The sequence below is a fragment of the Apus apus genome, chromosome 13 (assembly GCF_020740795.1).
Source record: "Apus apus isolate bApuApu2 chromosome 13, bApuApu2.pri.cur, whole genome shotgun sequence".
Taxonomy (NCBI): domain Eukaryota; kingdom Metazoa; phylum Chordata; class Aves; order Apodiformes; family Apodidae; genus Apus; species Apus apus.
The window spans coordinates 17866039-17892986 of NC_067294.1; the positions used below are offsets into that span (position 1 = coordinate 17866039).

Here is a 26948-nt window from a genome sequence, read left to right on the forward strand (position 1 = left end):
GGGCACTGACCAGGGAAAGGAGAAAATAATCTCTCCTGTACATAAACAGCACCTCGTAAAGAGCTCCCAGAGTGCAAAAAGGGCCCTCTCTTCTCCTGCCTTCCACACCAGCTGCTGAAAACTACAGCAAAAGCCCTGAATGAGAAAAAGACACCAACACAAGAGTCTCTGTCCATAGGCCTCGATTACCTGCTCCCACCGAAGAAAGGCAGCGGGAAGAGGAGCACAAAGACTGTCAGGGAAGGGAGGACACACTGAACCTTTACAGCTTCCTTGCAGCCTTTTCAAATTCTACCACAGCAAACTTTTCCACCTGCCCTGCCTCTGTAAAGACACATCTCTTCACCCTGCCCAAATATTACCCAACAGGAAACCTCCCTCCACACACAGGCACCGCCAAATGAAGTGTTGTGAACACAAAACTTCTCAGACCTCAAGCACTGCAACAGAGGTGGGTGCAAAGAGGGTTTTCTGCTCCTCCCATTGATTCTGAAGAAACACCAAAGGTTCTAACAACCATCATTCAAGTCCCACTCATTGTTCAAAGGCAACATCAGCTTTCTTCAGCAAAAGAACAACTTGGATTTACATCTAGGCCTAACACCCACCATTCACATACCTCCCAACTCAACAGGAACGTAAAGTGACCAACCCACAACGTGGCCAGTTGCAGCCCAAACAAGGTGATATGCCACAATCAGAGAACTTTAGGCTCCTTTGGTCTAGTCCAGCAATGATCCCTGGGATTGAACAAAATACGTGTCATGTCTCCACTGGTATCTCCTCACACACAGCACTCTGAAATCCTTCACATATTGTGTGGGGGTGAACGACCTTCATAAGACACAGACAGATGCCATCAACAGAAACTGCACAGACAACCTCCCCTCTACCATAAAACATAAATAGCTCCTCACCACGTGAACGTGATCATAAGATTCTTACTGCACTTAGAGAAGATACAAAAAATACGGTTATTCAATAGGTAATTAAAACACAGTTGGCTCCATTCTTAGCTCCCATTATGGCCTATGTCACAGGTTCATAATTCAGCTGTTAAGAGAACATCACAATAACCTGCAAATACACACGAGGCACCTCCCAGCGATGCAAACACAGCAGAAGAAAGTGACTTCAGCAAACGTACTTGGAAAGATGAAACTCATATTGCAAGAAACTAGAGCTGAACTAGAGCTGACCAGGAAACTGAGCAATCCATATCAATTTTGTAAGCCATGTCTCTTCGAGCTCAGCTGCACCCCTTCAAAACTTCCATCCTGTTCTTTGACCCTCATAATGTGCAAGAACATTTTATAAGGTTCCCCAGAACCTTACCGGCCCACCCCGAGGAAAAGCCAGCGGGAAAACAGCACAAAGACCGTGAGGGAAGGGAAGGCAGGAGGGGGCGGCCAGAGGCACTCACCGGGGGGGCAGCAGCAGCGGCGGGGTCGGCGCCGGCAGGGTCCTCCCCGAGCAGCGGCGCGGGCTCGGCGGGCGGCGGGCGGGCCGGGAGGGTGTCGCAGCAGCTGCCGCCCGACAAGCCGAGCTGGCTCTTGCGCGAGTCGGCGGTGAGCGACACCTCGTGCGAGTAGGAGTGCAGGAAGGCGCGGACGCCGTCGATGCCCACGAAGTGCGAGGCCGGCACGCCGCGCAAGGTGCCGCTGCCCGCCGCCAGCAGCTGCGAGCGCCGCCAGCGCCGCAGGCGCAGCGCCAGCAGCAGCAGCAGGAAGGCGACGAAGAGGCACGACACGGCCGCCACGGCCACCACCAGCCACCGCGTCAGCCTGCCGGCCGGCTCGCCCGGCGCCGCCGCTGCCGCGCTGCCCAGCTCCGACAGCAGCTCGGCCACGCTCTCGGCCAGCACCACCGTCAGCGTGGCCGTGGCCGACAGCGCCGGCCGCCCGTGGTCCTTCACCACCACCACCAGGCTCTGCCGCGCCGCGTCGCGGGCCAGCGGGAAGCGCGCCGTGCGCACCTCGCCGCTGTGCAGCCCCACGCGGAACAGCCCCGGCTCCGTCGCCTTGGCCAGCTCGTACGACAGCCACGCGTTCTGCCCCGCGTCCGCGTCCACCGCCACCACCTTGGCCACCAGCGCCCCGGGCTCCGCCGACCGCGGCGCCAGCTCCACGCCCGCCCACCCCCACCCCCACGCCCCCCCCCCCCGCCGCCGCGGGTACAGCACCTGCGGCGCGTTGTCGTTCTCGTCCACGATCTCCAGCCGCACCGACACGTTGCTGCTCAGCGCCGGCGCGCCGCCGTCCTCCGCCACCACCCACAGCCCCACCTCGCGCACCTCCTCGTAGTCGAAGGAGCGCAGCGCGTACAGCGCGCCCGTCTCCGCCTGCACCGACACGTACGACGACAGCGGCGAGCCCCGCACACGCCCCTCCCGCAGCCGGTAGCGCACGCGCGCGTTCTGCCCCCAGTCCGCGTCCGCCGCCCGCACCCGCAGCACCAGCGCGCCCGCCGCGTTGTTCTCGGCCAGCCGCGCGCTGTACCGCGCCTCCGCGAACACCGGCGCGTTGTCGTTCACGTCCAGCACCCGCAGCGCCAGCACCGCGCTGCTCCGCAGCGACGGCGACCCGCCGTCCGCCGCCCGCACCGTCACGTTGTACTGCGGCACCTCCTCGCGGTCCAGCTCCCGCGTCGTTTCCACGCTGTAGTAGCTGCCCCGTGAGCTCCGCAGCCGGAACGGGACGCCGGCGGCCAGCGAGCAGCGCACCTCGCCGTTGGCGCCCGAGTCCCGGTCCTGCACGTGCAGCAGGGCCACCACGGTCCCCGACGGGGCGTCCTCCGAGATCTCGCTCAGCGCCGACGACACTGTGAGTTCGGGAGCGTTGTCGTTTACATCTGACACGGTGATGGAGACTTTCGCCGTGTCGAAAAGCTCTCCTCCATCTCTTGCCTGCACCTCGAGTTCATGTGAAGAGATTTCCTCAAAGTCTAAGTAGTCCTTAAGGGAAATGTCTCCTGTGTCTGAGTTAAGGTAAAAAATTTCGGATGCACGGTCTGAAATTTTATGGAAACTGTATGTGACGTGGCCGTTCGTGCCGTCGTCGGCGTCGGTGGCCGTGAGGGTGAGGAGGGTGGAGCCCACGGACACGTCCTCCGCCACGCGCACCGTGTACTCCGCCGCGCTGAACACGGGCGCGTTGTCGTTCGCGTCCAGCACCGCCACGCGGATCCGCGCCGTGCCCGTCCGCGCCGGCTCGCCGCCGTCGCTCGCCCTCAGCACCAGCTCGTGAAACGCCGCCTCCTCCCGGTCCAGCGCCTTCGCCAGCACCAGCTCGGGACGCTGATCCCCGCCGGGGCCCGCCTGCACGGCCAGCGAGAAGTGCTCGTCGCCGCTCAGCTCGTAGCTCTGCAGAGAATTACGTCCCACGTCTCGGTCTTGCGCATCCCGGAGGGGAAACCGGGACCCCGGGGCTGTTATCTCGCTTATTCTCAGTTCCGTTTCTGCCTCCCGGAAGCTGGGCGCGTTGTCGTTAATGTCTGTGACCTCCACTTCGATTTCATAAACCTTCATTTCCCCCTCCGCTATCAGCTCACACCGCAGCACGCATTGCTGCGCACTCTCGCACAGCTGCTCCCGGTCTATCCTCTCCGCCGTCACCAAATGTCCCGAATTCCCGTGCAGAGCGAAATACTGCGTCCTACCTCTGTCTATGATGCGCAGGCCGCGGTCGCGGAGCGCCGGCAGGTCCAGCGCCAGGTCCTTGGCCACGTCGCCCACGAACGAGCCCTTGGGCATCTCCTCGGCAACCGAGTAGCGCAGCTGCCCCCACGCCGCCTCCCACGCCGCCACCAGCACGCCCCACAGCAGGGCTCGCTCCCGCCGGCCCCAGCGCCTCCCCGCCATTGCCCGCAGCTCCGCCGCACACACCGCCAAGCCTGCTCCCGACACCGCTCCGCTCCCGCCTGGACGCTCCCGCCGGCCCCTCCGCCTCGCCGCACCACGGCTCCGCACCGGGGGACGCTCGCACACCGCCCGGCCGCCGAGCCAGCCAGCGAGCGAGCGAGCGAGCCGGGACGCAGCGGGCGGGGCTGCCTGCAGCGCTCCGGCCTTCCTCTCGCTCCTCCTCGGTCAGCAGCGGCGCCCGCAGCCTCCTCCCGGCACTGCAGCCACCGAGCGCTGCCCAGCGCTGCCCGCCCCAGCGCTCCCCGGCAGCTCGGCCACACACATCCCACCGCTCGTGGAAAACCACTCCCAATGCTGAGAGATATGTATCTCCCAATGCCGATTTCTATGTCAAAGAAAACAGAATATGTAGGATATTTCGAGACTTATCCCACTACTCCCAAAGCACAATCCTTATCACGACCTGGACAGCTCCTGTAGCTCCTGGAATTACTTCTTCCTCTCTCTGCACACCTAAAGTGTCTCATATAGCCCCATTAAATCCCCACATGCAGACTAATACAACAGAACAGTATTGAAGAACCTGCCCGAAATGCACACTGGTGATTGCCTGCGATGACTTTCTCTTATCCCTGCTTTTCTTTTTTAACGGTTCCTTTTGCTTCTATCACACTAATAAAATGAGGGGTGATGGAGATACATGTAAAGTAAAATATTGCATCTCATTTGAAAGTAAAGAATATGACGTGTCTTTTCCCACAGTTGAAAACCACTCTCGCCAGCGCCGATCTCAGTAACAATCATGGTTGAATTCCTACTATACGTGCAGAAAAATAAATACAAAAGTGAAATGAAATGAAACCGTGACAAACACCCACCCAGAACCTTCCAGATTCTCAGTCTCAACATTTTCCAGATTCTCAGAAGCTTTCGCCTGGCCAGAATCTTCTGCTTTGCTCCCCAAAGACTGCAGGGAAAATTTATTTGCGGGTACAGTAAGAATAACAGCAGGTACGCCTGTTTTCCCAACAGTCCTGTTTTCTGAACAGTAATTTAGATCGGAGGATGCAAGGCATGATTCAAAGAAGCCACTGAGGTAACGGCTACAACTATTACATTGTTGGAACGTCTATAAAATGCAGCTAATGCTGAGAATCTTCATCTTGGTAGGATACAATTTCACGCAAGCACAGTAGGACGGCAGAAAACAAGCACCGCTGCACACCCTGATCTATGCGGACCGTTTGTCAAAGTGGAAATGGCCTTCATTCAAGTGCCTAATGGCTGTCATTTGCATCTCTATCTCCTCAGAATGGGTACAGACCTCCTCTGCCAGCACAGACACCCTAAAGAACTGCTGCAAAAAGAGGCTGAGAGACCGAATTCCTCGGTGCAGTATTGCCCCCTTCAAGACCATCAAATGGGTTCAAGCACCTCTCTTTGGGAAAGGCAGATAGAAATATTAAATAACTCCGAAATACAAAAGGCGAGGGTTTTCTTTCTCTCCTTTAGATCTCATTCAACACCTGCATTTCTGTTGGAAACGCTGAGCAGAAAGGGTAAAAGCAGAGAACTACCGCACAGGACGGAAGCAATTGAAAAGAGAACTAACTGCACTGAGCAGGAATGCCCGGACAGATAACTCGACCCGCTGGGGTTTCCATTTCTGCAGAAGGCTTTCCGCAAATGACGGGCGACTGGCTCCTTCGTCTTACACGAACAACCCCTAAGTCCTCCTTTCATGGAGAAAACACGCACGTTTCAGGAAGGACAAACTCTCCGACATCAAGCGACAATCCCATTTCCCCGATTCCATCACGCAGAACCAGCAGATCTCATTCTACACGGGAAGGATTCGCCTTCGCCCTGACTGACAAACTCTTTTAGACAACACGAGTGTGGAAGAGAAAACCTGACCCTCTGATCAACAATAAACTGAAAAGTGCCACGGAGACCTGCCTGCTTTAGGGAAAGGCAGTCACCGCGCTCTTTCACTCACTCCCGCAGACACGCACCAGCGCTCCCCAGCCACCCCACCCGCGTAAAACCCCACCCGTGAAACAGACAACCCAGAGGACCAAAAATGCAAGAAGAGAAGAAAAGACACACCTGTCAGGAAGGAAAAACTCTCCAAAATCAAGCGTCAATATCATTATGGCAACTCCGTCACACAGCAGATATCGTAATAGCGAGTTCACAAGAGTTGAAGACAAAAACCTCTGAGCTCAACCTGAACCTGTCATCACCGATAAACTGGAAAGTGCCCCAGAGAACTGCCTGCTGTAAGGGAAAAACAGTCACCCCGCTCTTTCGCTCACTCCCACGTTCAGCGCCATCAAACAAGTCTAATCACCACTCTTGAAGAAAAAAGGGGTTAGGAAAAGACGACACATCTTGCTTGCTTAGGTGTTGTGTGTTTGGGATCCCGTTCTACACCGTCACCCGTTCATGAAACTGCAGGAGATTGCACGACAGGAGGAAGTCAGGGAACTAACAGGAGAAAGCAATGATAAGTAACTGCACAAAATCAGGCCTGAATACAATGGATCCACTCTATAATGCTGACTACTCTGCAACACGGTCTTCATCCAAACGATGAGAGGAGATGGGAGGGCACACGGCGGAAAATGAGAACATTGACTAGGGAGAAACAGTCTGTAACTGCCCATTGCATGGAGAAAACACGCCCGTTTCCAGAAAGGAAACGCTCTTCATCACCAAGAGGCAATTCCACTTTTCAACAAACGACTGCAGAGAACAAGTCCAGCTGCACCTCCTGCTCTATGCGGGCCATTTGTAAAGGTTCTAAGAGCCTGAATTCAAGTGCCTAATTGCTTCATTTGCATATCTATGCCATCAGAATGGGTAGAGACCTCCTCTGGAAACACCGGCAGACACAACAACAATAGATCCCTGCACAGGGAAACTGCCTCCACAAGTTCAGCAGCCCCGCTCGGACATTTCTGCAGAAGCCTCTCCCCAAAATTGGGCGACGCTCTCCTCCTTCATCTGAGAGGAGCAATCAGGAACCTAACCATTCCTGGAGAAAACACGCACGTTTCAGGAAGGAAAAACTCTCCAACACCAAACGACAATCCCCTTTTAGTCAACACAAGACAAAACCTCTCAGCTCAACCTGAACCCGTCATCACAGATAAACTGAAGACTGCCGCGGCGAGCTGCCTGCTCTGACGGGAATAGAGACAGTCCGGTTGTACGTTCCCTCTCGGACACACGCACCAGCGCTCCCCAGCCACCCCACCCGCGGAACACGCACCTCAGGGTACAAAAGGATTGAAGAAAAAGAGCCTCTCCCCAAAAACGGGCGACACTCTCCTCCTTCATCTGAGAGGAGCAATCAGGAACCTAACCATTCCTGGAGAAAACACGAACGTTTCAAGAAGGAAAACTCTCCCGTACTAAATGACAATTCCGTTTCGCCAACTTTATCACGCAGAATCAGCAGATCTAATTCTACATAGGAAGGATTCACCTTCCCCATTACTGACACAACTCGCACCCGCGCTTCCCAGCCACCCCACCCCGGGGGGCCTGAAAAGGAGCTCTGCTTTAAATATCTCATAGGGAACACGGTGTAAATTATCTTTACCAAAAGGAGGGACTGAAATCAGACATGTAAAGTATGAACAAGGTGCGATTAATCCAACCTCGCCAGAATCATATACATGGCTCCCCGCAAACTGCTGGGAAAATGGCTTTGAGAGTAACGCAAGAACAACACCAGGTACGCCTGGTTTCCTGATGTTCCTCAGGAGACAATGCCTACATCATCGAAGTGCTGGAACACTTCAACATGCAGCTCATCCTGAGGAAGGAAGAGCAATGGAGCGGCCGTTGCCCTTTTTAATAGAACATTCATGTAGCGTTTCTGGAGTTTCTACACAATCGCACTGAATTCAGCAGACAGAAGGACTATGAAGGGCCTCTCTTGTCAGATGTCAAGATGTAAAGTATCATAGCTTGTTTAATTATTCAACAATGATTCAGCTAAATCCTTTACATTTCATCTTGGAAGGAAACCCTTTAAACACAGTTCTGTAAAACGGCAGAAGAGATTCCAGCTGCACCTCCTGCTGCAGGCGGCCCCTGAGAAACAGAGCTCCTCGGTTCAGTATTTCCCCTTTCAAACGTTCAAGCACCTGGTTTGTTCAGGGCTTATTGCTTGTTTTTCAGACCCCATTCTACACCCTCATCCGTTTATAAAAGGCTGAGCAGGAACTGGTCACAAATAAGGGAACTCAGGGAACTGACACACAGCAGAAAGAAGAGAGAAATAATTACACAACGAACTCGGAAATAACTATCTGCATAAAATTTATCCTCCCCAATAAGTGATTCAAAGTTCATTCCCATTTATCCAGACTCCGTCACGCACAGCAAGCAGATCTCGTTCTACTCAGGGAGTTCACACTCAAAAACCTCTCGCTACAGAGAAACTGAAGATTGCCAAGACGAACTGCCTGCTTTAGGGAAAGGCAGTCACCCCGCTCCTTCACTCACTCACTCCCGGAGACACGCACCAGCGCTCCCCAGCCACCCCACCCGCGGAACACACAACCCAGGGGGCCAGAAGGAGAAGAGCGAGAGCGCGCGGGCTCACACACCTGCGGTGCGTCGGGGCGGGCGGGCGGCTCTCCCGGTCCGGCGCTGCTGCTCGGGCTCCGCTCCCCGCACGCCTCCCCGCCGAGCAGCTCCTCCGCGGCCAGGCTGGGCAGCGGCGGCGGCTGCAGCCAAGCGGCCTCGGGCAGGCCGCGGCCCGGCGCCACGCACACGTTGTAGGAGTAGGGCAAGGTGCCCTCGCAGAAGTCGGCCGGGAAGGCGGCGCCGGCCACCGAGAAGCGCTGCGCGCCCAGGCAGCGCAGCACGGCGGGCGGCCCGGCCCGGCGCAGCCGCGCCAGCACGGCCAGCGCCACGCTCAGCACGAAGAGCGCGGACAGCAGCGCCAGCGCCAGCACCAGGTAGAACTGCAGCTCCGCCGGCGACTCGGCGCCCGCCGCCCGCTCGCTCAGCTCCGGCAGCGCCTCCTGCAAGCTCTCGGCCAGCACCACGTGCAGCGTGGCCGTGGCCGACAGCGCCGGCTGCCCGTGGTCCTTCACCACGGCCACCAGCCGCTGCTTGGCCGCGTCCCGCTCCGACACGGCCCGCGCCGTGCGCACCTCGCCGCTGTGCAGCCCCACGCGGAACAGCGCCGGCTCCGCCGCCGCCACCAGCTCGTACGACAGCCACGCGTTGCGCCCCGCGTCCGCGTCCACCGCCACCACCTTGGCCACCAGGTAGCCGGCCTCGGCCGAGCGCGGCACCACCTCGAACGGCGCCGCCGCCGCCCCGCCCGCCTCCCCCGGGCCCGCCGCCGGCCACAGCACCCGCGGCGCGTTGTCGTTGCGGTCCAGCACGAAGACGCGCACCGTGGCCGTCGAGCTCCGCGCCGGCGCCCCGCCGTCCTGCGCCCGCACCGCCACCGCGAACTCGCGGCACTGCTCGTAGTCGAACGAGCGCTGCGCGTACACCGCGCCGCTCCGCGCCTCCACCGACACGTAGGGCGCCGCGCCCGCGCTGCCGCCCGCCAGCCAGTAGCTCACGCGCCCGTTGGCGCCCGCGTCCGCGTCCCGCGCGCGCACGCGCAGCACCGCCGCGCCCGCCGCGTTGTTCTCCGCCACGTAGGCGCTGTAGGCCGCCTCCTCGAACACCGGCGCGTTGTCGTTCACGTCCGACACCTCCAGCACCAGCGCCGCGCGGCTCCACAGCGACGGGCTGCCCCGGTCCCTGCCCACCACCCACACGCGGTGCTCCGCCGCCTGCTCCCGGTCCAGCGCGCTCGCCGTCACCACCTTGTACGAGCCGCCCGACGACGCCACCAGCGACAGCGGCGCCTCGCCCGACAGCTCCAGCCACACGGCGCCGTTCTCGCCCGAGTCCGGGTCGGTCACCTTCACCAGGGCCACCACCGTGCCGACTGCCGCGTCCTCGGGCACCGGGCTCGACACCGACAGCACCGTGATTTCGGGCGCGTTGTCGTTCTCGTCCGTGATTTCTATTTCCACTTCACAGTGTGCCACCAGCCCGCCGCCGTCCCTCGCCTCCAGGCCGAAGCTGTACTTGCTCTTCTCCTCGAAATCGAGGGCTCCCGCCGTCCTCACCTCGCCGCTCTCGCTGTCGACGCTGAACAACGCTCGCACGCCCTCCGGGACGTTCCCGAAGCCGTAGGACACCCGCGCGTTGGAGCCCGCGTCCGCGTCCGTGGCTCGCACGTGCAGCACTAACGACCCCACCGGTACATTCTCCCGCACTCGTGCTTCGTAGACGCTTTTAGTGAACACGGGCGCGTTGTCGTTGGCGTCGGTGACGTTGACGAGAATCTGGACAGTCCCGGACCTCGCGGGGTCTCCGCCATCCACCGCCGTCAGCACCAGCTGAAAGGAGCTCTGCTCCTCACGGTCCAGAGCTCTCTCCAGCACTAATTCCGGCTGCTTCTTCCCTCCCGAGCTCTCCTTCAAAGCCAGAGAGAAGGACGGGTTGCTAGTGAGCTGGTAGGTCAGCAGCGCGTTGCTGCCCACGTCCGGGTCTCGCGCCGTCTCCAGCGGAAAACGCGCCCCGGGAAGTGTCCATTCACCGATCTCGAGGCCGAGAGCAGCCTTGCTGAAGGCCGGGTCGTTGTCGTTGACGTCGTGGATGTCGACCTGGACGTGGAAGACGTTGAGCGGGTTGTGCAGCAGCGCCTCGAAGCTGACGGAGCAGGACGCCGCCTCGCCGCACATCTCCTCCCGGTCCAGCCGCTCGCTCACGTACAGCTGCCCGCTCTCCCCGCTCACGCCGAAGTATTGCTTCTCGGCGCTGAGCCGCAGCTTGCGTGCCGGCAGCTCCGCCGGGCTCAGCCCCAGGTCCCGCGCCAGCGGCCCCACCAGCGAGCCTCTGCCCAGCTCCTCGGGGATGGCGTAGCGGATCCGCTCCGGCGCCGCCCGGCAGCACAAGCCCAGCAGCAGCAAGGCGGCCAGCAGCACTCGCCCGCCTGCTCGCCGCCGCCTCGGCCTCTGCCTGCCCGCCATGCTCGCCAGCGCTCGCCGCGCTCCTCCCTCCTGCCGCTGCCCTCGCTCGCTCCCTGCCAGCCCCTCTCCGCAGCCCGCGCAGGGGCCGCCGGACGGCAGCGAGCTCGGCGCCGCCTCGGACGCCGCTGCTCTCGCCTCTCTCTGCTGCCCGTGCCGCTGCCGCTCTGCCCGGCGCCGGCCGAGCGAGCAGCCTGCGGGGGCAGGACGCTGCGGCGGCTGCGGCTGCGGCTCCAGCGCCGCTCCTTGTCGGCCAACAGCGGCACCCGGAGGCGCCGCCACGACACCGCAGCCGCCTGATGGCCGCGCTCGGGGGCCCGGGCTGGCAGCGGGGGGCGCGGCTCTTCCCGCCCCTCCGCTCTCGCTGCCGGTGGAATCAGAAATCGCAGAAGCGATTGATTATTGCGAACTCAAAAACGTTGAAATCTGAGACGCGCTGTCAGGTGCTTCTAGGTCACCTCCTTGAGTCGCAATGAATATCTGAAGGAAATATTCGCAGCAGAGCAATTAGGAACGGAAACGAGCTCCTCTTAATCATTTCTGGAGGGCGCCAAAGGACCAGTACGGAATTTCAGAGCTGCGAAGACTCTCTTTTTCTTCTTTCCTTACACGGGACAAATACCAAGAAGGAAGTATTAGTGCTGGAGTAATCAATTAGTAATTGAAAACAGAACGGAGCAAAAAGTAACTTTAGCCCTTTCTTGTTGGCCAGGAGAAGGGTTTCCATCTTCTCTGCATTTCATCCTTTAGTAGGTCATGGAAGACTCTGATGTTTGTGTCACTGTTTTTCTTGTAGGGAGAACATTTACATTGTCTATTACAACACCCCAGTATGATCTTGCATTACACATTAGGCCTTTACGCATTATAAGCACTAAATAGATACATTCTGTAGTCTTCTCATCCATCTTCTCATCCTTGGATGCCCAAAGAAGATACATTTCCTCAGGTTCCCAAGGCTAAAGTCAATCCTGGCTTTAAAGAAGAACAATGACTAGTTTCATACTCTGCTGCTACAGCAAGGATTGTTAAATTCTCCCAAGCTCACAAAATCATCAATCACAAAATCAGTCCCCGCTGCATGAGAAATCCTTCCACAACCAGCTGTATTAAAAATTCCTCCACACTTCATAAGGAAGAATTTCCTCCTAGTGTCTCACCTAAATCCCCCCTCTTTCAGTTTTAGTCGATTAACTCTTGTCCTCTCACTATAAGGCCTTGTGGAATGTCCCTCCCCAGCTTTCCTGGAGCCCCTTCAGGCACTGGAAGGTGCTCTAAGTCTCCCAGGAGCCTTCTCTTCTCCAGCCTCAACTCTCTCAGCCTGTCCTCACAGGAGAGGTGCTCTAGCCCTTGGATCATCTTTGTGGCCCTTCTCTGGACTTTCTTCATGAGCTCCATGTCCTTATGTTGGGGGCTCCAGAACTGGACTCAGTACTGCAGATGGGGTCACATGGAAGCTGAGTAAAGCTGGAGAATCACCTCCCTGGCCCTGCTGGCCACGCTTCTTTGATGCGGCCCAGGACGTGGTTGGTTGCTGGACTCTGGTGCACAGTGCTGGCCCATCTTGAGCTTCTTGTCCACCATCACTCCCAAGCCCTCTTCTGGACTCTCTCTTATCCATTCTCCACCCAGACAGTATGTGTGCTTGGGATTGCCCTGACCCAGGAGCAGGACCTTGCACTTGGCCTGGTTGAATTTCAGGCAGTTTTCTTGTCAAGGTCCTTCTTGATGGCATCCCTTCCCTCCAGCGTGTTGACCTCAGCACACAGTTCAGAGTCATAAGCAACCTTGCTGAAGCTGCACTCAGTGCCGCTATCCGTGGCACCAACAAAGATGTTGAAGTGTACCAGTCCAAGTACCAGCCTCTTGGGAATACCACTGGTCACATCAAACCATCCCATTTGTCACTCACCAGAACCCCCAAGACTTTCTCCACAGGGCTTCTCTCAAGACCCATCATGTGTACTGAAACTGGGCATTGCTCATACTCAGGTGCAGGAGCTTTCACTGGTCCTTGTTGAACTTCATGAGGTTCACTGGAGTCCACTTCTCCAGGCTGTCCCTGTGCCTCCAGAGGGCATCCCCTCCATCAAGCTACTCAACAGCACCACTCAACTTGTTGTCATTGCAAACCTGCTGAGGGTGCACTCAACCTGTCTGTGTCACTGAAGAAGATAATACTGAGATATATTCATGGTATTGATGCAAGTACGAACCCCTGATGTTCCACATGTTACTGGTTTCCACTCAGACACTGGGCAATTGACTAAAACTCTTAGGACACTGCCTTCTCCATGCAGCCAGCTCCACCTAACATTCCTCCTCTCAAACTCACATCTCTCCAATTGAGTGGCTGCCATTTTGGGGGTGAATGTGTGGGGGACACTCTGCATGAGTTCTCCCTCTAACCCCCCAGTCTGTTCATGGGAGCCGTGGCTGGGCTGGCTGGCCACTCTATACTTGGAGGACTGCAGCAGAGATGGGTTTGCTTCCTTTCCCTACAGCCAAGTGTGCCTGGGTGAGCACAGTGTCTAGGAAAACCTTCCTCTCTACAGCTCTCAGCATCAAAGGTGTGCACGGGAACTGCCCCTGCACCCAGACACTGGGAACACAAGTGACCTTCCCCATTTGAGCAGACACCCCGAGGTCAGTCCCATGACAACAAGCAAGGAGAGTGTCAGGAACATAGGAAATGAATGGATATAGTGGAATAATGCTCCTCAGGCCAAACCTCCTGAGCAGAATGAACTCAACCATCACAGTACTCCATTAGGCACATGGTTGTGTTGGCAGCAAGCAAGGACATGTCCATCTGGTCTTCTACAGCCCCTCAACAGAGCTCTCTTTTCTTCTCTCACCACTGTTCTCTCAAGAAACAGAGGAATTCTGAAGCACAGAAATGATAAACGGCCACAGGAGAAGTGGAGCAGCCATTCAGCAGAAACTGGGTCATCAAACTCACACAAATTCAAAGGCACCATTGCCTTTAGGGACAGTGAAGCTACAATCCTAACATGAGTGACACAGGCCTTGACACCAGTAAGATTTCATTCAGAAGTATTTTGGGGCAACAGAAGTATATCAGAGGCCTGGTTTAGAACAGGAGAAGCAACGAGGAAGGAACATGAAACCTACAGAAGTGAAGGCATCAGAGCTTGTCAGCTGTAGTAGGCACACAAGAAGAGTACCTACTGGGTAGAAAGTACACGGGAGGATCCCCTACATTCTCACCAGTCTTAATACCAACATCAGCACTTACTTCATAGGAACAAGAGCCTTCAGTATCACCTGAAGGTTGGTCAAGGCTGCAACAATCTTAATACAACCAGGATGGAACTCTACACCACAGTCTTACAAGGACATATCTGATAAAATTGTATTTCACTTAGAAAATACTAAAAATAGCAACCCTGAAGCATGTTTGCACTTCCAGAGCCATTGCTTGCAGAATTGTTAAGAGATTGTCATCCCCTTTCATGATGTGGAGAAAAAGGGCTTGGTGTGAGGAGATGAGGCCTTGACATTAGGAGCGATATTAAGGCACCACCCAGCCAGATGGAGCATACAACCCTCTTTTCCTGCTTCCAGGCCAGTCTCTCACTGACCTTCCACCAATTTGTCACCATGTGAAGACAACAAGCAAGAGCATTCCTTCAAGCAACATTTTCAGACACATTATCACACACACACAGGCCCAGCCTTACCACACCATGACAAGCAAGGCAAGAATGTCACCACTGCTCACAGGGAGCAGCAGGCAATAGGGAAGGAAACTGCAGAACATACAGCTTGGCCTGCTGGAGTCCAAGCAAAGGTCATGTTCCAAACTAAGGCACCTTCAGACTGAAGTCTGCTGAGCTCACTCAGGGTGCTGAGCAGAATCAAGTGGGTGGCCATCCCACAGAGAAGGTCGTCAAACTCATGACTGAGAGAGAATCTAGTCTCATCTTTTATCACATTCACTGTTCCACAGAGATGTGGCTTCTGCTGAGGTCATGTTTCCCTCTGTTGCCCCTGGCAATAACAGAACACAAAGATACCCTCACATCTCCTGCCTTTTACACCTGCTGCAGCATCAGCAAGAGGCACTAACACACAACACGTTGCCTAACAAAACTCTGCTGATCATTACAAGTGAACCCACAGACACAGTAGAGCAGGAAAAGATAAACAAAACATAAAGGAGACAAGCACAGCCAGGAAGCAGGAGAAGCTAAAAGTGTTCTCAGAGAAACAAACCTGGAAGTCTTCTTGGTCTTCACTTCAGGCACTCAAATTCAACTCCCAGAGCACCTGGAAGTCATTCTTTTAGGATTCAAGGGCCACCCACAATCTTACTCAGGACTACAAGTGGAGGGGATCATTCTATGGAAGAGTCATCACCTCTCAGCAAGTTGTCTCTAACCTGTGGCCTTCCCATCACCCACAAATATGAAAGGGTAAGTGTAAAGTCTAGTCAAGGGTCTCCTTCTCAAGCTAAGTCTTCTGAGAAGTTACAAGGTCTCTGTAATCTTCTGCTTCATTTTAGCTTCTACCACAATCTGCAGGTGACTAACAGCTTGCCATCTGCATGTAAGTCTTTGCTGTAGAACAATATTCCATTTCAAATGAAAAATCACTCTCCAAAAATGAGGAAGATGATCCTGAACCTCCCAGGAAAAAAAGGCCTGATACAAAATCTAATTTCAATGAAGAAGAAACTCCACACTCTTCCAGGGAGATAGAGTTGGATAAAGGAAGTTTGTCACAGGAATTACAAGCTGTCCTACCCAAGCAGCATCAATCTCCATGCTCACTTCTTCCACAAAGACTTTTGATCAGACGACTATGATTCCCTTTCAGGACAGGGAAACCAGGATCACAGCATGAATGGCACAGGCCTTGGCACCAGCCATGAAATCAAACCATTACCCCCACACAAAACCATGTTCACTCACCTGTTTGCAGGGTTCTAGGCCAGCCCCTCACCCTCCTTGCTCTGCATTCACTGCTTTCAGTTGAACCATGGACAATATCCAACTGTTGGTTATTTGTCAGCCCCAGGCAAAAGAGCATTTCATTCAGGGACCCACCAGGGAAGCAGAAGTTCATCAAAGTCTCTCCCTTGGCAGCTGAACACCTTGGAGCTATGGATGGAAACTGCTCCCCCAAACTGATAATTCCAGGAGATCTTTTAGTGCTTTCAGCTTTGCCAGGCACAATGAGGCCCAGCTCAGCTCCCTGACAAAAACAAGGCCAGAATGGGAACCCCAGCAACGTGTATGAACCAGAGCTTCCCCTTTCAGGGTGTGTCAGTTGCAGCAGGCACACAACAAAAAGGTAACAAGTTGCTGACAAGTCCACAGGAGGCTCACACACAACCTCCCACCACAATGTGCCACAAAGTAATTGATCTGGACAATAAAAAAAGGAAACTGCTTGGAACCACAGCTCGGGGCCTCATCTGAAAACTAGGACAAATGGAACTGTTACACCTTTCTTTTAGCCATTTCAGTCTCCACCACAGGAACATCTTCCACCTGCCTTGTCTCTGTAAAGACAGAACTCTTCACCCTGCCAAAACACAAAAGGAAATGTCCTCCAATATTTCAAACAAATATTGCACACACAGCTCAGAACTCAAGCACTTCAACAAGATGGGTGCAAAGAGAGTTTTCTGCTCCTCCCATAGACCTTGAACACCAAAACTTCTAACAGCCATCATGCAAGGCGCAGGTATCCAAGCTGAAAAGGCAACACCAGCCTTCTTCAGCACATGGGCAACTTGGAAGATCCATTGCACTACCACACTAATGCAAATTGCACATCTAGGCCTAATGCACAGGACTCCTCACGCAACAGGAAAGTGATGATCCCACAACGTGGCCAGCTGGAGTTCCAGCAATGCAATATGCAAATATCAGACCCTTCAGGCTCTTTTGATCCAGTCCAGCAAGGAGCCCTGGGAATGAACAAAACACATGGCATGTCTGCACTGGCACCTCTTGACACCCAGCACCTCTGAGATTCTCCTCCAACCCTTCACATACTGCACGCTTGTCAATGACCTTCATAATTTACAGAAAGACTCCACCAAGAGAAAATCACACAGACAACTCCTTTACAATCAAAATGTACGGGGCTTCTCACCTGCTCAGTGTGACACTGGAAGAGCCTTTCTTCCAGTATCAATTCAAGGAAATCCAAATATGAAAGTGTTTCCTATGAAAACCAGCAAGGCAAGAAGTTAAAACGAGAAAGGATCATAACATTCCTATGGCACTTGGAGTAGATACATAAGGAAATATTTTCTAGGGAACGAAAAGACTGTTGGCTCCTCCCCAGGCTCCCATAAGGACACGTGTCCAAGGTACACATTCAGCAGGTACTTGAGAACATCACAATAACCTGCACAAAACACAAGGTCAACATCCCAGGGATCCCAAGAGAGCAGAACAATATGTCCTAGGGCAAATGTACTTGGAAAGATGAAACTCAAGTTGCATGAAAGAACAGCTGGGCACTGACCAGGGAAAGGAGAAAATAATCTCTCGTGTACATAAACAGCACCTCGTAAAGAGCTCCCAGAGTGCAAATATCCTGCCCTTCATGATTTGCAAAGTTTTATTTAATCAGCATTATTTGAAAGAACTTCTTATCACAAGAACAGTTCCCAAGGACCACTTCCCTGTAACCTGCACCAGGATCAGGACATGGGGGTGTAGCGGAAGAGAGAGAACATTTTCTGAGAGGTTTGAAATTACAGAAATTACACAAATGTAGACACGCTGCTTCTGCTACGTTTACATCTAGTTACACCTACTTCCCAAAACAGGACAGAAGAGCAAAGGGCCCTCACTTCTCCTGCCTTCCTACTACAGCAAAAGCCCTGAATGAGCAAAAGACACCAACACAAGAGTCTCTGTCCATAGGCCTCGATTACCTGCTCCCACCAAGGAAAGGCAGTGGGAAGAGAAGCACAAAGACTGTCAGGGAAGGGAGGATTTCAAATTCTACCACAGCAAACTTTTCCACCTGCCCTGCCTCTGTAAAGACACATCTCTTCACCCTGCCCAAATATTACCCAACAGGAAACCTCCCTCCACACACAGGCACCACTGAATGAAGTGTTGTGAACACAAGACTTCTCAGACCTCAAGCACTGCAACAGAGGTGGGTGCAAAGAGAGTTTTCTGCTCCTCCCGTAGATTCTGAAGAAACACCAAGGGTTCTAACAACCGTCATTCAAGTCCCACTCACTGCTCAAAGGCAACATCAGCTTTCTTCAGCAAAAGAACAACTTGGATTTACATCTAGGCCTAACACCCACCATTCACATAAGTCCCAACTCAACAGGAACGTAAACTGACCAACCCACAACGCGGCCAAACAAGGTGATATGCCACAATTAGACAAATTTAGGCTCCTTTGGTCTAGACCAGCAATGATCCCTGGGATTGAACAAAACACAGGTCATGTCTCCACTGGTATCTCCTCACACACAGCACGCTGAAATCCTTCACATATTGTGTGGGGGTGAACGATCTTCATAACACACAGACAGATGCCATCAACAGAAACTGCACAGACAACCTCCCCTCTACCATAAAACATAAATAGCTCCTCACCACGTGTACGTGATCATAAGATTCCTTCTGCACTTAGAGAAGATAAAAAACTACAGTTATTCAATAGGCAATTAAAACACGGTTGGCTCCATTCTTAGCTCCCATTATGGCCTATGTCACAAGTTCATAATTCAGCTGTTAAGAGAACATCACAATAACCTGCAAATACACACGAGGCACCTCCCAGTGATGCAAACACAGCAGAAGAAAGTGACTTAAGCAAACGTACTTGGAAAGATGAAACTCGTATTGCAAGAAATTAGAGCTGAACTAGAGCTGACCAGGAAACTGAGCAATCCATATCAGTTTTGTAAGCCATGTCTCTTCGAGCTCAGCTGCACCCCTTCAAAACTTCCATCCTGTTCTTTAACCCTCATAATTTGCAAGAACATCTTATAAGGTTTCCCAAAACCTTAGCACCCCACCCCGAGGAAAGGCAGCGGGAAAACAGCACAAAGACCGTGAGGGACAGGAAGGCAGGAGGGGGCGGCCAGAGGCACTCACCGGGGGGGCAGCAGCAGCGGCGGGGTCGGCGCCGGCAGGGTCCTCCCCGAGCAGCGGCGCGGGCTCGGCGGGCGGCGGGCGGGCCGGGAGGGTGTCGCAGCAGCTGCCGCCCGACAAGCCGAGCTGGCTCTTGCGCGAGTCGGCGGTGAGCGACACCTCGTGCGAGTAGGAGTGCAGGAAGGCGCGGACGCCGTCGATGCCCACGAAGTGCGAGGCCGGCACGCCGCGCAAGGCGCCGCTGCCCGCCGCCAGCAGCTGCGAGCGCCGCCAGCGCCGCAGGCGCAGCGCCAGCAGCAGCAGCAGGAAGGCGACGAAGAGGCACGACACGGCCGCCACGGCCACCACCAGCCACCGCGTCAGCCTGCCGGCCGGCTCGCCCGACGCCGCCGCTGCCGCGCTGCCCAGCTCCGACAGCAGCTCGGCCACGCTCTCGGCCAGCACCACCGTCAGCGTGGCCGTGGCCGACAGCGCCGGCCGCCCGTGGTCCTTCACCACCACCACCAGGCTCTGCCGCGCCGCGTCGCGGGCCAGCGGGAAGCGCGCCGTGCGCACCTCGCCGCTGTGCAGCCCCACGCGGAACAGCCCCGGCTCCGTCGCCTTGGCCAGCTCGTACGACAGCCACGCGTTCTGCCCCGCGTCCGCGTCCACCGCCACCACCTTGGCCACCAGCGCCCCGGGCTCCGCCGACCGCGGCGCCAGCTCCACGCCCGCCCACCCCGACCCCGACGCCGCCGCCGCCGGCGGGTACAGCACCTGCGGCGCGTTGTCGTTCTCGTCCACGATCTCCAGCCGCACCGACACGTTGCTGCTCAGCGCCGGCGCGCCGCCGTCCTCCGCCACCACCCACAGCCCCACCTCGCGCACCTCCTCGTAGTCGAAGGAGCGCAGCGCGTACAGCGCGCCCGTCTCCGCCTGCACCGACACGTACGACGACAGCGCCGAGCCCCGCACACGCCCCTCCCGCAGCCGGTAGCGCACGCGCGCGTTCTGCCCCCAGTCCGCGTCCGCCGCCCGCACCCGCAGCACCAGCGCGCCCGCCGCGTTGTTCTCGGCCAGCCGCGCGCTGTACCGCGCCTCCGCGAACACCGGCGCGTTGTCGTTCACGTCCAGCACCCGCAGCGCCAGCACCGCGCTGCTCCGCAGCGACGGCGACCCGCCGTCCGCCGCCCGCACCGTCACGTTGTACTGCGGCACCTCCTCGCGGTCCAGCTCCCGCGTCGTCACCACGCGGTAGTAATTCTCAAGCGACTTCTCCAGCCGGAACGGGACGCCGGCGGCCAGCGAGCAGCGCACCTCGCCGTTGGCGCCCGAGTCCCGGTCCTGCACGTGCAGCAGGGCCACCACGGTCCCCGACGGGAGCGTCCTCCGAGATCTCGCTCAGCGCCGACGACACTGTGAGTTCGGGCGCGTTGTCGTTGACGTCTGTCACGGTGATTGCGACCTTTGCCGTGTCGGAAAGATCCCCGCCATCATGTGCCTGCACGTTCAGTTCGTAGGAGTCTGCTTCCTCAAAGTCCAGGCTCCGCACCAAAATTATCTCTCCAGTCTCGGAGTGTAACTGGAAAATCTGCGAGGCTTTCTCTGTGATTTTCTTGAACGAGTATTTGACGTGGCCGTTCGTGCCGGCGTCGGCGTCGGTGGCCGTGAGGGTGAGGAGGGTGGAGCCCACGGGCACGTCCTCCGCCACGCGCACCGTGTACTCCGCCGCGCTGAACACGGGCGCGTTGTCGTTCGCGTCCAGCACCGCCACGCGGATCCGCGCCGTGCCCGTCCGCGCCGGCTCGCCGCCGTCGCTCGCCCTCAGCACCAGCTCGTGAAACGCCGCCTCCTCCCGGTCCAGCGCCTTCGCCAGCACCAGCTCCGGCCACTGATCCCCACCGGGGCCCGCCTGCACGGCCAGCGAGAAGTGCTCGTCGCCGCTCAGCTCGTAGCTCTGCAGAGAATTACGTCCCACGTCCGGGTCCTGCGCATCTCGGAGGGGAAACCGGGACCCCGGGGCTGTAGTCTCGCTTATTCTTAGTTCCGTTTCTGCCTCTCGGAAGCTGGGCGCGTTGTCGTTAATGTCTGTGACCTCCACTTCGATTTCATAAACCTTCATGTCCCCCTCCGCTATCAGCTCACACCGCAGCACGCATTGCTGCGCACTCTCGCACAGCTGCTCCCGGTCTATCCTCTCCGCCGTCACCAAATGTCCCGAGTTCCCGTGCAGAGCGAAATACTGCGTCCTACCTCTGTCTATGATGCGCACGCCGCGGTCGCGGAGCGCCGGCAGGTCCAGCGCCAGGTCCTTGGCCACGTCGCCCACGAACGAGCCCTTGGGCATCTCCTCGGCAACCGAGTAGCGCAGCTGCCCCCACGCCGCCTCCCACGCCGCCACCAGCACGCCCCACAGCAGGGCTCGCTCCCGCCGGCCCCAGCGCCTCCCCGCCATTGCCCGCAGCTCCGCCGCCCGCACCGCCGCTCCTGCTCCCGACACCGCTCCGCTCCCGCCTGGACGCTCCCGCCGGCCCCTCCGCCTCGCCGCACCACGGCTCCGCACCGGGGGACGCTCGCACACCGCCCGGCCGCCGAGCCAGCCAGCGAGCGAGCGAGCGAGAGAGCCGGGACGCAGCGGGCGGGGCTGCCTGCAGCGCTCCGGCCTTCCTCTCGCTCCTCCTCGGTCAGCAGCGGCGCCCGCAGCCTCCTCCCGGCACTGCAGCCACCGAGCGCTGCCCAGCGCTGCCCGCCCCAGCGCTCCCCGGCAGCTCGGCCACACACATCCCACCGCTCGGGGAAAACCACTCCCAATGCCCACTTATGTGAAAACTACATTGTTTTTCTGAACTGAAAAAAAACAGAAGCCTTGTCCCATTATCCAAAACCACAGGCTCCAGCACGAACCGATAGGCTTTTTGTAGCTGTCCAGCTTTACAGACTTCATACTTCTTCAGGCTTTCGGGGCACATGAAGCGTCATGAACAATACGGCAATAGTTCCGAAACTCGACCAACGCCACAAGGTGGCAATGAAGCTCCTGAGGCACAGCCCGTCAGTCTTGACTGTGTTCCTTTTCCACTACAGCTTTTGATTTTGGGGTGTTTTTTTCTTTCACGTTTGATTTTTTTTTTCTTGCCTTTATTTTTGATCCTTTTTGTTGTTGTTGTTTAGGGTTTTGGGATTTTTTTCGTTTGTTTTTAAACCGCTGTAAAAAAGACAGATCAGTATCGAGAGGTGAAGTAAAAGCTGTAAGTTCTCCACACTCAGTTTCCTTTCCTTGTCCAGCATAAAAAAAAGAACATTTTTCCCAAGGGGTTTTTGTTCAGACGTCAATTGGGAGAAAGCATCCAAAAGTCACAACTTACCACTCATGCTTGAATGACTGGCACACAGATAGAAGAAGAAAGGTTGAAAAGTCAAAAGAAATTAAAAGGTTGGTCTAAAATTTAAACCAGCCACCCCACCCGCGGAAAAACAACTCGCAGTGGCGATTTATATGTCAAAGAAAATATAATAGATAGCATATCTCGAGACTTATCCCAGCACTCCCAAAGCAGAATCCCTATCACGACCTGGACAGCTCCTGTAGCTCCTGGAATTACTACTTCGTCTCTCTGCAGACCTGAAGTGTCTTTACACATCCTCATTAGATCCCCACATCCCGACCAATAGAACGGAGCAGCAAATAAGAACCTCTCCGAAATGGACACTGGTGATTCCCCGCACTGGATTTCTCTAATCAGTGCTTTTGTTTTTAACTGTTACTGTTGCTTCTATCACACTGGTAAAATGACGGGCTGACGGGGATACATCCAAAGGAAAATACTATATCTCATTTGAAGGTAAAGAATATTATGTATCTTTTCCCACAGTTGAAAACCACTCTCCCCACCACTGACTTCAGTAACAATCGTGATTGAATTCCTAGTATACGTACTGGAAAAGAAATACAGAAGTGAAAAAAATAAAAACGTGATATTCAGACACACACCCGCCGAGAACCAGATATATCAGGGCCATTCATGCAACCTGCAAGGACTTTATACAAAAAACGATGTAAATCAGCATCTCCACGGCAGTTGACTGAGACGAGACATTTAAATGCTGAACAAGGTGGGATTCATATCACAGAATTGTCAAGAGCTGGGAAACCTCTAGAGGACATCGAGGGCAACTCCCTCGCTTAAGCAGGAGCGCCCAGAGCACGTTCCACAAGACTACATCCAGGGGGATGTATCTCCAGGGAGTCTCTCCAAGGAAAGGCAACTCTGCAATCTCCCTGGGTAGCATGTCCCAGAGCTTGGTCAGAATCTTCCAGATTCTCAGAAGCTTCCGCCTGGCCAGAATCTTCTGCTTTGCTCCCCAAAGACTGCAGGGAAAATATGTTTGCGAGTATAACAAGAATAACAGCAGGTACGCCTGTTTTCCCAACAGTCCTGTTTTCTGAACAGTAATTTAGATCGGAGGATGCAAGGAATGGTTCAAAGAAGCCATTGAGATAACGGCTACAACTATTAAATTGTTGGAACATCTAAAAATGCAGCTAATGCTGAGAACCTTCATCTTGGTAGGATACAATTTCTCGAAAGCACAGTAGGACGGCAGAAAACAAGCACCGCTGCACACCCTGATCTATGCGGACCGTTTGTCAAAGTGGAAATGGCCTTCATTCAAGTGCCTAATGGCTGTCATTTGCATATCTATCTCCTCAGAATGGGTAGAGACCTCCTCTGCCAACACAGACACCCTAAAGAACTGCTGCAAAAAGAGGCTGAGAGACCGAATTCCTCGGTGCAGTATTGCCCCCTTCAAGACCACCAAATGGGTTCAAGCACCTCTCTTTGGGAAAGGCACCTAGGAAAAGTAAATAACTTTGAAATACGAAAGGCGAGGGTTTTCTTTCTCTCCTTTAGATCTCATTCAACACCTGCATTTATGTTGGAAACGCTGAGCAGAAAGGGTAAAAGCAGAGAACTACCGCACAGGACGGAAGCAATTGAAAAGAGAACTAACTGCACTGAGCAGGAATGCCCGGACAGATAACTCGACCCGCTGGGGTTTCCATTTCTGCAGAAGGCTTTCCGCAAATGACGGGCGACTGGCTCCCTCGTCTTACACGAACAACCCCTAAGTCCTCCTTTCATGGAGAAAACACGCACGTTTCAGGAAGGACAAACTCTCCGACATCAAGCGACAATCCCATTTCCCCGATTCCATCACGCAGAACCAGCAGATCTCATTCTACACGGGAAGGATTCGCCTTCGCCCTGACTGACAAACTCTTTTAGACAACACGAGTGTTGAAGAGAAAACCTGACCCTCTGATCAACAATAACTGAAAAGTGCCACGGCGAACTGCCTGCTTTAGGGAAAGGAAGTCACCCCGCTCTTTCGCTCACTCCCACGTTCAGCGCCATCAAACAAGTCTAATCACCACTCTTGAAGAAAGGGGGTTAGGAAAAGACGACACATCTTGCTTGCTTAGGTGTTGTGTGTTTGGGATCCCGTTCTACACCGTCACCCGTTTATGAAACTGCAGGAGATTGCACGACAGGAGGAAGTCAGGGAACTAACAGGAGAAAGCAATGATAAGTAACTGCACAAAATCAGGCCTGAATACAATGGATCCACTCTATAATGCTGACTACTCTGCAACACGGTCTTCATCCAAACGATGAGAGGAGATGAGAGGGCACAAGACGGAAGATGAGAACATTGACTAGGGAGAAACAGTCTGTAACTGCCCATTCATTGCACGGAGAAAACACGCCCGTTTCCAGAAAGGAAACGCTCTTCATCACCAAGAGGCAATTCCACTTTTCAACAAACGACTGCAGAGAACAAGTCCAGCTGCACCTCCTGCTCTATGCGGGCCATTTGTAAAGGTTCTAAGAGCCTGAATTCAAGTGCCTAATTGCTTCATTTGCATATCTATGCCATCAGAATGGGTAGAGACCTCCTCTGGAAACACCGGCAGACACAACAACAATAGATCCCTGCACAGGGAAACTGCCTCCACAAGTTCAGCCGCCCCGCTCGGACATTTCTGCAGAAGCCTCTCCCCAAAAACGGGCGACACTCTCCTCGTTCACCTGAGAGAAGCAATCAGTTACTTAACCCTTCCTGGAGAAAACACGCACGTTTCAGGAAGGAAAAACTCTCCAACACCAAACGACAATCCCCTGTTAGTCAACACAAGACAAAACCTCTCAGCTCAACCTGATCCTGTCATCACAGATAAACTGAAGACTGCCGCGGCGAGCTGCCTGCTCTGACGGGAATAGAGACAGTCCGGTTTTACGTTCCCTCTCGGACACACGCACCAGCGCTCCCCAGCCACCCCACCCGAGGAACACGCACCCCAGGGTTCAAAAAGACTGAAGAAAAAGAGCCTCTCCCCAAAAATGGGCGACACTCTCCTCTTTCATCTGAGAGGAGCAATCAGGAACCTAACCATTCCTGGAGAAAACACGAACGTTTCAAGAAGGAAAACTCTCCCGTACAAAATGACAATTCCGTTTCGCAAACTTTATCACGCAGAATCAGCAGATCTAATTCTACATAGGAAGGATTCACCTTCCCCATTACTGACACAACTCGCACCCGCGCTTCCCAGCCACCCCACCCCGGGGGGGCTGAAAAGGAGCTCTGCTTTAAATATCTCATAGGGAACACGGTGTAGATTATCTTTACCAAAAGGAGGGACTGATATCAGACATGTAAAGTGTGAACAAGGTGCGATTAATCCAACCTCGCCAGAATCATATACTTGGCTTCTCGCAAACTGCTGGGAAAATGGCTTTGAGAGTAACGCAAGAACAACACCAGGTACGCCTGGTTTCCTGATGTTCCTCAGGAGACAATGCCTGCATCATCGAAGTGCTGGAACACTTCAACATGCAGCTCATACTGAGAAGGGAAGAGCAACGGAGCGGCCGTTGCCCTTTTTAACAGACCACATTCATGTAGCGTTTCTGGAGTTTCTACACAGTCGCACTGAATTCAGCACACAGAAGGACTATGAAGGGCCTCTCTTGTCAGATGTCAAGACATAAAGTATCATCACTTGTTTAATTATTCAACAATGATTCAGCTAAATCCTTTACATTTCAGCTTGGTAGGAAACCCTTTAAACACAGTTCTGTAAAACGGCAGAAGAGATTCCAGCTGCACCTCCTGCTGCAGGCGGCCCGTTTGTAAATGTGCAAATGGCCTTTATTCAAGGGCCTAATGGCTCTCATTTGCATATCTATGTCCTCGGATTGGTTAGAGACCGCTCCTGGTAGCTCAGACACCCATAAAAAGAACAAAAAAAGGGGCTGAGAAACAGAGCTCCTCGGTTCAGTATTTCCCCTTTCAAACGTTCAAGCACCTGGTTTGTTCAGGGCTTATTGCTTATTTTTGAGACCCCATTCTACACCCTCATCCGTTTATAAAAGGCTGAGCAGGAACTGGTCACAAATAAGGGAACTGAGGGAACTGACACACAGGAGAAAGAAGAGAGAAATAACTACACAACGAGCTCGGAAATAACTATCTGCATAAAATTTATCCTCCCCAAGAAGTGATTCAAGAGTCAATCCGATTTCTCCAGACTCCGTCTCACACAGCAAAAAGATCTCGTTCTGCTCAGGGAGTTCACGCCCAGAGATAAAAACCTCTCGCTACAGAGAAACTGAAGAGTGCCAAGACGAACTTAGGGAAAGGCAGTCACCCCGCTCCTTCACTCACTCCCGGAGACACGCACCAGCGCTCCCCAGCCACCCCACCCGCGGAACACACAACCCAGGGGGCCAGAAGGAGAAGAGCGAGAGCGCGCGGGCTCACACACCTGCGGTGCGTCGGGGCGGGCGGGCGGCTCTCCCGGTCCGGCGCTGCTGCTCGGGCTCCGCTCCCCGCACGCCTCCCCGCCGAGCAGCTCCTCCGCGGCCAGGCTGGGCA

At 54.9% G+C, this 26948-nt stretch overlaps 2 protein-coding genes across 15 annotated transcripts in view; both read right to left on the minus strand.

The window, feature by feature from the left end:
* Positions 1-26948, minus strand: part of LOC127389887 (protocadherin gamma-A4-like) — a 215298-nt gene that overhangs the window by 70124 nt on the left and 118226 nt on the right. The window contains exon 1 of one of the 14 annotated variants that reach the window (XM_051630837.1): positions 9709-11317. The exons of the other annotated variants lie outside the window; for them this stretch is intronic. Within the exon in view, the coding sequence (XP_051486797.1) occupies positions 9709-10923 (1215 nt within the window). The 5' untranslated portion in view covers positions 10924-11317. Of the gene's footprint in view, positions 1-9708; positions 11318-26948 lie in introns of those variants that run through there. 14 annotated transcript variants of the gene reach the window in all.
* On the minus strand, positions 1030-4663 carry LOC127390002 (protocadherin gamma-A10-like). Its single transcript, XM_051631115.1, has 3 exons — positions 4620-4663; positions 1424-4076; positions 1030-1053 (listed from the first exon to the last, which is right to left on the minus strand). The coding sequence occupies exons 1-3, from the start codon at positions 4661-4663 to the stop codon at positions 1030-1032; spliced, it is 2721 nt and encodes a 906-aa protein (XP_051487075.1).